General features: G+C 45.3%; 1 protein-coding gene across 1 annotated transcript; it reads left to right on the top strand.

Annotated features, from left to right (window-relative positions):
• The first annotated feature begins 292 nt into the window (after positions 1–292).
• Positions 293–1,017, top strand: LOC119335696 (cortical cell-delineating protein-like). The gene has a single exon (XM_037607794.1). It carries the CDS (start codon positions 338–340, stop codon positions 734–736), a length of 399 nt encoding a protein of 132 aa, XP_037463691.1. The 5' UTR covers positions 293–337; the 3' UTR covers positions 737–1,017.
• The last annotated feature ends 8,896 nt before the right edge of the window (positions 1,018–9,913 follow it).

Below are 9,913 nucleotides of genomic sequence, written 5' to 3'. Positions count from 1 at the left end.
CCCAGAGCAGACAACATGCATATAAGAGTACTCTTCTTGGAAACTAAAGGAAAGCCTCATGGCCCAGCTCTCAGGTTTTTGTTCATTAGCGAACAGATTAAGCTCCAATGATGGATGTTACACACGTAACATGCCAGTACAATAATGGTTGCACATAAATTTTGCAAATTACTACGGCAAGAGTCAAAACTAATTAGCTCGACTGATAATGACATGCATGCACTTGCACGCTACGACCGGCCTATAAATACGACCTCAGACGACCCAAGCAAACCATCCCAAGCTAGCAAAGCCAAGCTTAGCCATAGCCACAGACAAGTAAGATCGATCAGTAGCAATGGCGCCCTCCAAGCTCGCCCTCTTCCTCGCCCTGAACCTGGTCCTCCTTGCGGCCGCCCAGGGCTGCGGACCCTACTGCCCACCAGTCGTCCCTACCCCGCCCATCCTCCCACCGCCCGTGCCATCGACCGGCGGGGGCAGCTGCTCGATCAACACGCTGAAGCTGGGCGTGTGCGCCAACGTGCTGAACCTGCTGAAGCTCAAGATCGGCGTGCCAGCGAACGAGGAGTGCTGCCCGCTTCTAGGCGGGCTCGCCGACCTCGACGCTGCCGTATGCCTCTGCATCGCCATCAGGGCCAACATTCTCGGCATCAAGCTCAACATGCCCATCGACCTGACCCTCCTCCTCAACCAGTGCGGCAAGAAGTGCCCCTCCGACTTCACCTGCCCCATCTGATCCATCCAACACCATCGATGAATATTATACATGCATTTTTTTATTCGTAACTAGTTTGCATTTCATACGTACGCACCATGCGTATATTTTCTATGTTCCAGTTCCGGTACTATATGTTAGGTGTTTGCATGGGCTCCCTCGCTCGTGCATGCATGCTTGATAAGTTTGTGATTGATCACATGATCAGTGTATCTCGTTATGGTATCTAAATGCATGATTCATGTATTTGTAAAAGGATTGTATGTGTATGAGGAATAAAAGGTTTGTCCAAATTGTGTTAACTTCACCCGCAAAAGAAAAGGGTTAACTTGACCCGTGATATGCCAAGCTTGAAATGCATATTTATCGTACATGCACGCATGGTTGCATCAATCATGATCAAATCCATATCTTTTCGAATGCATTAGCTAAATCTTCTTTCTTTATTTTTTGCCTAAAATTATCCATAGTCAGATTATATAAGATGAAAAAACAGGAACAACCGAAATCTTTGATAAAAGTAGAAGTTACATTGACACTAGTAGAAAACGGGGCATTTGTCCCGGTTCGTAAGGACATTTAGTCCCGGTTCGTAAGGGCCTTTAGTCCCGGTTCTTGAACCGGGACTAATAGGTCGTTAGTAATGCCTCCCCCTTTAGTCCCGGTTCTTACACGAACCGGGACAGATGAGCATCCACGTGGCCGCTGCGGGCAGCCCAGGCAGGGGGGCCTTTGGTCTCGGTTGGTGACATAAACCGGGACGAAAAGGCATCCACGCGTCAGAAGCTGGCTGCAGTTGAGGTTTTTTTTAAGTGGCTGGTTTAGGGGTTTTGGGGGTTAATTTAGGTTGTTATTAGCTAGCTAATAGAGAGAAGTGTCCTCTCTTATCTTCGTACTTGGTTTACCAACGCTACTGCTATGTTCATTTCACCCGCTGATATATAATAACTCTTCATGCTCGCATCATACATCATCATATATAATAACAAGTCCTACTAATCATGCATCATCATACAAATTCTACTTGTTATTAATAACAAGTCATACGATCATCATACTCATAGTCATCGAACCCAACCCTACATAATTGTTCTTAGCACATCATCAGTGTCAGGTAGACCTAAACACACTTAATTAAGATAAAATAGCATAAAATAATATAGAACCTGACTCTCCATTATGAAGAATGGATATCATCCAGTCTCCAATTCTTGCGCTTCGCTTCCTTTTGCTTTCAAGAAGCTCCTTATGATTGTCCATACATTTTTTCCATTCTTTGATTGTCATGTCTCCACTTCTTTTAGAAATCCGGTATGGACAGTTGTGATTCGTAGGACGACCTGGTTGTATGTTCAAAACATCAAGGCGACCGTGCGTATACATCAGATGAGGCACACAATCATTCAGGATTATCTGTTGAAAAACACAGTAATAACTTCGTAGTTAGCAATGATGTACTAGTTTTAGAAGTATGGAAAAGGATGCACGAATGTCGTAATAGTAAAAAATCATACCAGGGTATCTCCATGGTAGTTACCGTAGTTCAACACGTGCACTAGTGACACGTATTGACCATAATGTTGAGGAGTTCGATTGTAGACATTGTAATTCTCAAGATCAGTACAAAATGCGACCAGATGATTTTTGTCCTTATAAGTTAATTCGGAGCCATCGGTGTAGTGGGTTTTATCTACCATCTTCCGCGCATTCTTTGAAGAATGAAAATAAGCTGTCAATGGAAATAAACTGTCAACTATTTTGAAATAAACAATATAAATTACTTAATAACTATGTTAAGCTCACATGGGAGAAGAATTGGAGGTGTATCCACAAGGACCCAAATGTCCATATTGTCTTGCTCGATTGTAGGATCACCAAGATCCATGGTGACAAGCATACCCTCATGAAAATCATACATCTTGCAAAGTGCTTCTCAATTTTTGCAACCAAAATGGGTTACACTCTCAGCATTGTACATCTTTACTTTAAAATCCACACCATGATGGGTCCTTAGGAGAATTTTTTTGGTTTCCATACTTTCATGGTCTTCAAAGTCCATCCTCTCCAAGACATAGTGTCTTACATAGCATGGGATAAGCTAGTCGAATTGGAAAAGATGAAAAATACACGTTAAAATAGTTGAAGTCGTGCTTAATTACGAAAAAAACTATTGTCGTCGTTGCGTACCGTATGAACATCGAAGGTCTCCTTGAGCTTAATGCTGAAGCGCCGATCTTCGTCCAGCTCAATGAACCTGTCGCACATACCTCAGTCGTCGTGGCACCAGTCGCACTCCCCCGGGCGGTTTTCGTCGTTCGAGTACGACATTTCCGGCCTATGTTCATAATTCAAATATTAAACTTGTACAATTAAATATATGTATTAAAAAACCTAAATTAGATCATTATTATTAATCACGGGTTGACTATCGGTGATGGTACGTAGCTCCTCCTTTCATTCCCGAGTGCATTATTACACCAAATTGTCTAGCACACGGGAATGAAGGAGAAGCTACCCCCACGACGGCGTGGATGATGGAGGGGGCTCCTAGATTTCTGCATAGAGTGCTCTTCAATTTTAGCATTCAAAGTAGGAGTATTTTTTCAATATGAGCATTCAATAAGCAAAACAAATCGTAAAATAAAGTAGTATTCAAATTAGCATGCATTCAATTATAACCAAAACTACATCATCTCTTGTGTCCGTACATCGTCGAATATTGTCACTAATACTCCTCGAATACTATCATACATATAGCATCGCTAATACAGCTTGAACCGTAGCGCCTGACGGGTATCATCGCGGGCGGTGGACACCCAAAGATAAGGAACCATCACAGGATCATAGCTCCAGTGAGATCCCTGAAGAACCTGCCAGGTATTGTCGAACCTGCCCTCCAATTAATGCAACCATGTAGCGACGGACGTGCTCGTCCTCCTCGCTGACACGGTAACGTACCACCTCCGCGGTGTCCGGAAGCCTCGGCACCGTCACTGGCCCACGCGACCGTCACCAAACAAGGATGGTGTCAACAACGGGCTGCCTCCTCACCAACCTACGTCCCCCGGAAGGTAGCACCTCCCAATACCAGCCCGGCGGAGCCCAGTCCCGAACATGGCCCTGATCAAGCAGGCCTCCACCGCCGAGTCGACGACAACGAGGATGCGGGATAGGCATCGTCGACGTCGATGCGGGAACTACCTCTATATATAGTTAAATAAAGTAGTTTTATTAATTAAATCAACTAGTTCAACTACTAAGCACTTACTATAAATAAATAAAGTAGTACTTACTAAAAACAAACCACTTCTATATATAGTAAAATAAAGTAGTTTATTAAATCAACTAGCTAGTTGAACTATATATGAAGCACTTACTATAAATAAAATAAAGTAGTACTTACTAAAAATAAACTAATTTAACTATAGTTCTATTATTTTTCTACCTAATTATATTAAACACTTTCTCTTCTTATTTTTTCCTTTTTCCTCTATTCTAAATATGAACATATTCATAAATGACTTTGATCATGCACAATTTTCCTATACATACACAATATGAACATATAAATAAATTGATAAAGAAAATACTATGAACAAAAAAATCATTAAAATTCTATGAACAAAATTACAACAGAAAAAAATCATAAAAATTTTATGAACAAAAAAAAATCATAAAAATTTGACATATTCGATCTTTGCATATATATGAACATACAAACATGCATATTCAACAACAATATCACCAAAAAATCTATTAACGGGAAAAAAATATAACACAATATGAACAAATAATTACACGACAACAACAAATACAACAACAACAACAAAGCCTTTAGTCCCAAACAAGTTGGGGTAGGCTAGAGGTGAAACTCATAAGATCTCGCAACCAACTCATGGCTCTGGCACATGGATAGCAAGCTTCCACGCACCCCTGTCCATAGCTAGCTCTTTGTCGATACTCCAATCCTTCAGGTCTCTCTTAATGGACTCCTCCCATGTCAAAATCGGTCGACCCCGCCCACTCTTGACATTCTCCGCACGCTTTAGCCGTCCGCTATGCACTGGAGCTTCTGGAGGCCTGCGCTGAATATGCCCAAACCATCTCAAACGATGTCGGACAAGCTTCTCCTCAATTGGTGCTACCCCAACTCTATCTCGTATATCATCATTCCGGACTCGATCCTTCCTCGTGTGGCCACACATCCATCTCAACATACGCATCTCCGCCACACCTAACTGTTGAACATGTCGCCTTTTAGTCGGCCAACACTCCACGCCATACAACATTGCGGGTCGAACCGCCGTCCTGTAGAACTTGCCTTTTAGCTTTTGTGGCACTCTCTTGTCACAGAGAATGCCAGAAGCTTGGCATCAATTCATCCATCCGGCTTTGATTCGATGGTTCACATCTTCATCAATACCCCCATCCTCCTGCAACATTGACCCCAAATACCGAAAGGTGTCCTTCCGAGGTACCACCTGGCCATCAAGGCTAACCTCCTCCTCCTCACAGCTAGTAGTACTGAAATCGCACATCATGTACTCGGTTTTAGTTCTACTAAGCCTAAACCTTTTCGATTCCAATGTTTGTCTCCATAACTCTAACTTCCTATTTACCCCCGTCCGACTATCGTCAACTAGCACCACATTGTCACATCCCTAGCTTCTGGTGCTGCCTGGTGTTTGCATCATGTTTAAATTTTTGAAACTTGAACTGAGGAATTCAGAAGCCTCAAAAACCGAAATAAAAGAAGGGCAAAAACCCTAAAATCTCATTCATTGTTCCAAAATGCTCTTCTTAAATGTTTGATAATTTTTGGCAAGGGTTCTGGTCCCAACCAAAATATTGAACATTTTTAAGGATTTATTTTTGGGACTTTGAATTTAATTCATTACCTATTTAAATTTGAATTATATTCATATAATTAGAATATAATTTCAAATATCCCTGAAATATTTTATGAGCTTTTGGAAAAGTCCATCTAGCAAAATAAAAATATTCAGAGGAGCTTTTGGCATTGTTTGAATTATTTTAAATTAAGAAAACAAACAGAACAGAAAAATTAAAAAAGAGAGAAGGAACTTACCTGACGCTTACCTGAGGCCCACTCACATGTGCGGCCTGCTGCAGAAGCCGGCCCAGCCCACCACCGCCTCCTTCTCTGTCGCCTTCCTCCTCTGCCAGGAGGATGAGCACGCGCCCGACGCGCGCGGCCACGCGCCCCGGCCACCTCCTCCCTGCCTGCCTGCCTCCTCCTCCACTTGGACGCCCCGGTGACGCCACGCGCCTCCCCGACCCACTCTCACTTCTCCCTCGCTCTCTGGACCCCCTCCTCCTCCTCTGCTCTCCCTCCCTCTCGTCACCGAACGCACCTGAGAGCGCCGCTCGCCGTAGCCATGACCATCGACCACCCCTCGTTCCGTGGCCGTGCCCAGCAGCTCCGCAATCGAGCACCACATCCCCAAGCCGAAGGAAATGAGCCGGAGGGCTTTGCTTCGTCGCCATCGCCGTCGTCTTCTACCTCGGACCCGCCGGCCATCACCGTCAAATTCGTCGGCTCCGGACCGTCCCCGACCTCGCCGAGCATTCCGTCGGCACCGCTGTGAGCCCCCGGTCCTCTTCCCCTAATCCCGCCTTCGTTTGTTTGCCGTAGCCGCCGGCCCCTTGCTAACAGCAGCCGCCGCCGCATGGGATCGTCGCCGGCGAAACCCCGGTGACCATTTGGTCACGGGCGTGCACCCGTTGTGCTTGCCGCGACCCGTAGAGCCCCTCCAGCGCCTCAGCTCCCTCGCTTGTGAGCAGCAGCACCGAACCCGACCGCACCCGAACTCCGGCCGCCGCTCACGAGCTCGTCGTCGTCGGTACCGGCCACCACAGGAACGGCCACCACCACCGTTCGATGCGCACCAGCAAGGGCTCTCGAATGAGCCCAAGCACGGCCTCGCCCGTGCCCTATAGCGTGTTTCCGACGGCCGCCACCGTCCCGGGCCTCGCCGGCGTCGAGACGCCGGCGGGATTGACCCTACTGACCCGGGATTTGACCCTGTTTGACTTCCCCAGGGTCACTGACAGGTGGGCCCGGCCCTGCTAACTTTTGGTTAAATTAATAACTAATTTTTGTTAAGCCACTGACTCACTGACATGCGGGCCCCGCCCGGCTAACCAAGTTAGTTAGGGTTAATTTTAATTAGGTTAGTTAGTCCAGACACTGACACGCGGGGCCCACAGGTCAGTTTGACCTGGACGGCGCCCGTTGACCTGCTGAGGTCAGCATGAGGTCATGCTGACGCAATAATTCCTTTCTGGAATTAAAATAAATTAGGAAATGATTTATAAATTCCTGAAAATAGCTAAAACTTCAATAATTCATAGAAATTCAACCGTAACTCCAAATTAAATAATTTATATATGAAAAATGATCAGAAAAATCCAATCTATCCATCTGTACTATTTCCATGCATGTTAGAATAACTTATCACTACTGTTTAGCACAAATCAAGTGAATGGAATTTAAATAATCACATATGGGGTTTGAATTTGAATCTTGTATTCAAACCAACCCCATTTAACTTGTTGCTAGATGCATTAGCCCAAAACACATTCATTTTGCCATGTCATGATCATGCATCATATTGTGCATTGCATTGATTGTGTTTCTTCTGTGTTTGCCGGTGTTGTTCCCCCTCGGTAGACGTTGTACCGACGATGTGATCGTTGACACTGATGAAGAATCAATGTTATCTTCAGAAGTGCCAGGCAAGCAAAACCCCCTTGTTCATTCCGATAAAATCCCACTCTCTCGCTCCTGCTCTCTTTTACTACATTAGGACAACAACGATTCATCTGTTACTTGCTGCGGTAGTTGAACCCCTTTATCCTCTGCATGACCTGTCATTGCCACAGTAAATAGATGAAACCCACTAGCATGAGTAGGAGTTGTTTGAGCCCTGTTGTGCCTACTCATTCATGTTTGTTTGTCATGCCTGCTACTGCTTAGAGTTGAGTCAGGTCTGATTCATCGGGGATGAACCAGAGGTGTGTGAACATGTCCTACCATTGAGAGCTAAGTGTGTGAACACAATTTGGTAAAGGTAGCGGTGAGAGGCCATGTAGGAGTACATGGTGGGTTGTCTCATTGCAGCCGTCCTCAGGAACTGAGTTCTGTGTTTGTGATCCATGACCAGCTACTACCACACATTGAAATGCTTAAGTGCCCCTCTCGACTTATTAATCAACTTGATCTCTGTCTAGGAGTTGCAACTAGTTTCTGGTGTTTGTAGGTAGTGTTAGTAGTCTACCAAGTGGCACCCGGTACAGGTGGGCTTGGGACAGACTAGGCACAGTGGCACGGTGTACCAAGTGGCACCCGGATAGTGGGCTTGGGAACCCTCCTCACATCGTTTGGGGCCATAAGCGACACCCCGGCCGGATCTCCTTGCGGATGGAACCTGAATAGGCGATAAACCTGGACTAGAGACTTGTTCGGTTAGTCAGGTCGTGGTCGACTCCCTCGCCCGGCTTCCGCTTGAAGGTTGCCGAGGTACATGACGTGTACAGGGCGATAAGTGGCGAAAGCGTGTGTGAAGAAGTACACCCCTGCAGGGTTATCATTATCTATTCGAATAGCCGGATTCCTCGGATATGGAAACTTGGACCCCTTGCATAGTTCATAGACAAGTGAAAGTGGATACTCTAAAATACGCAAGATAAGCGTGAGTGCTATGGATGGCGTTCTCGTAGGGAGACGGCAGTGGATCCATAGTGGTGTATTGATATGGTGAATATGTGGACTCGTGTGCGCCACCTCAAAAGAGTTACATTGCAGTCATAGTTTAGGATAGCCACCGAGTCAAAGCTGGCTTGCTGCAGTTAAACCCCACCACCCCTTTGTTGATAATGATGCATATGTAGTTAGTCCTCATGTAAGTCTTGCTGGGTACATTTGTACTCACGTTGCTTAATTTATGTTTTTGCAGAGAGACTTAGTCTCACTAGTAGTTCCACGTGGACTTCGACGTTTAGCTTGTTACCTCAGCTACGATCTTGTGCCCTCGGCAGGATCTGGTAGATAGTCAGGCTTCTCAGCCTTTTTCATTTATAGATGTCTGTACTCAGACATGTTAAGCTTCCGTTTGTGCTTTGACTTGTATGCTCTGAATATTGGGTCATGAGACCCATGTTTGTAATATCTCGCTCCTCGGAGCCTATTGAATAAACTACTTGAGTTGTAGAGTCATGTTGTGATGCCATGTTGTATTTGCACATATCGAGCATATTGTGTGTATGTTATTGAAATGCTTGGTATGTGTGGGATCTGACAACCTAGTTGTTTATCCTTGGTAGCCTCTCTTACCGGGAAATGTCTCCTAGTGTTTCCACTGAGCCATGGTAGCTTGCTACTGCTCCGGAACACTTAGGCTGGCGGGCATGTGTCCTTCTTCGTTCCTGTGTCTGTCCCTTCGGGGAAATGTCACGCGATGAATACCGGAGTCCTGTTAGCCCGCTACAGCCCGGTTCACCGGAGTCCTGCTAGCCCAGTGCTACAGCCTGGATTCACTCGCTGATGACCGACACGTTCGATGTTGGGTCATGGATGCCTGTCCCTGTAAGTTTGTGCCACTTTGGGTTTTACGACTAGTCATGTCAGCCCGGGCTCTTTATCATATGGATGCTAGCGACATCATCATATACGTGAGCCAAAAGGCGCAAACTGTCTCGGGCAAAGGTAAGGCGACACCCGTGGGAATACCGTGCGTGAGGCCGCAAAGTGATATGAGGTGTTACAGGCTAGATCGATGTGACATTGAGTCGGGGTCCTGACAGCATTGGTATCAGAGCTTGACTACCTGTAGGATTACCAAGCCCAACTGGTTGAAGTTGAGTCTAGAAATTCTTTAGTTATATAAGGGAATTGATTGTGGGATGGAACGTAAGGCTCTTTTTACTCCTTATACCTTATGCCCATCTGATCTGAGTCATCTTATCTTTCCTACGGGGTTAAGGAACTAGGTCTTCTCATCTTTCTATCAGGATCACGTGTTACTAATCAGTAGACTTATAAGATTGTTGGACTTAAGCCTCGTCTCAGTTCCTATTACTTCTGTATGTTAATTGTTGATCTCCAAACCTTGATATTGTGCTTCTGAGTGGTTATGCCACCATTTTTGTGAATGTCTCAAATCTTTCTGAGCATTT

Source organism: Triticum dicoccoides, chromosome 7B, assembly GCF_002162155.2.
Source record: "Triticum dicoccoides isolate Atlit2015 ecotype Zavitan chromosome 7B, WEW_v2.0, whole genome shotgun sequence".
Classification (NCBI taxonomy): Eukaryota; Viridiplantae; Streptophyta; class Magnoliopsida; order Poales; family Poaceae; genus Triticum; species Triticum dicoccoides.
This window is presented reverse-complemented; position numbering and strand designations above follow the sequence as displayed.

Coding starts and splice junctions, on each gene's coding strand:
- LOC119335696 (XM_037607794.1), top strand. CDS start 338: ATGGCGCCCTCCAAGCTCGCCCTCTTCCTCGCCCTGAACCTGGTCCTC.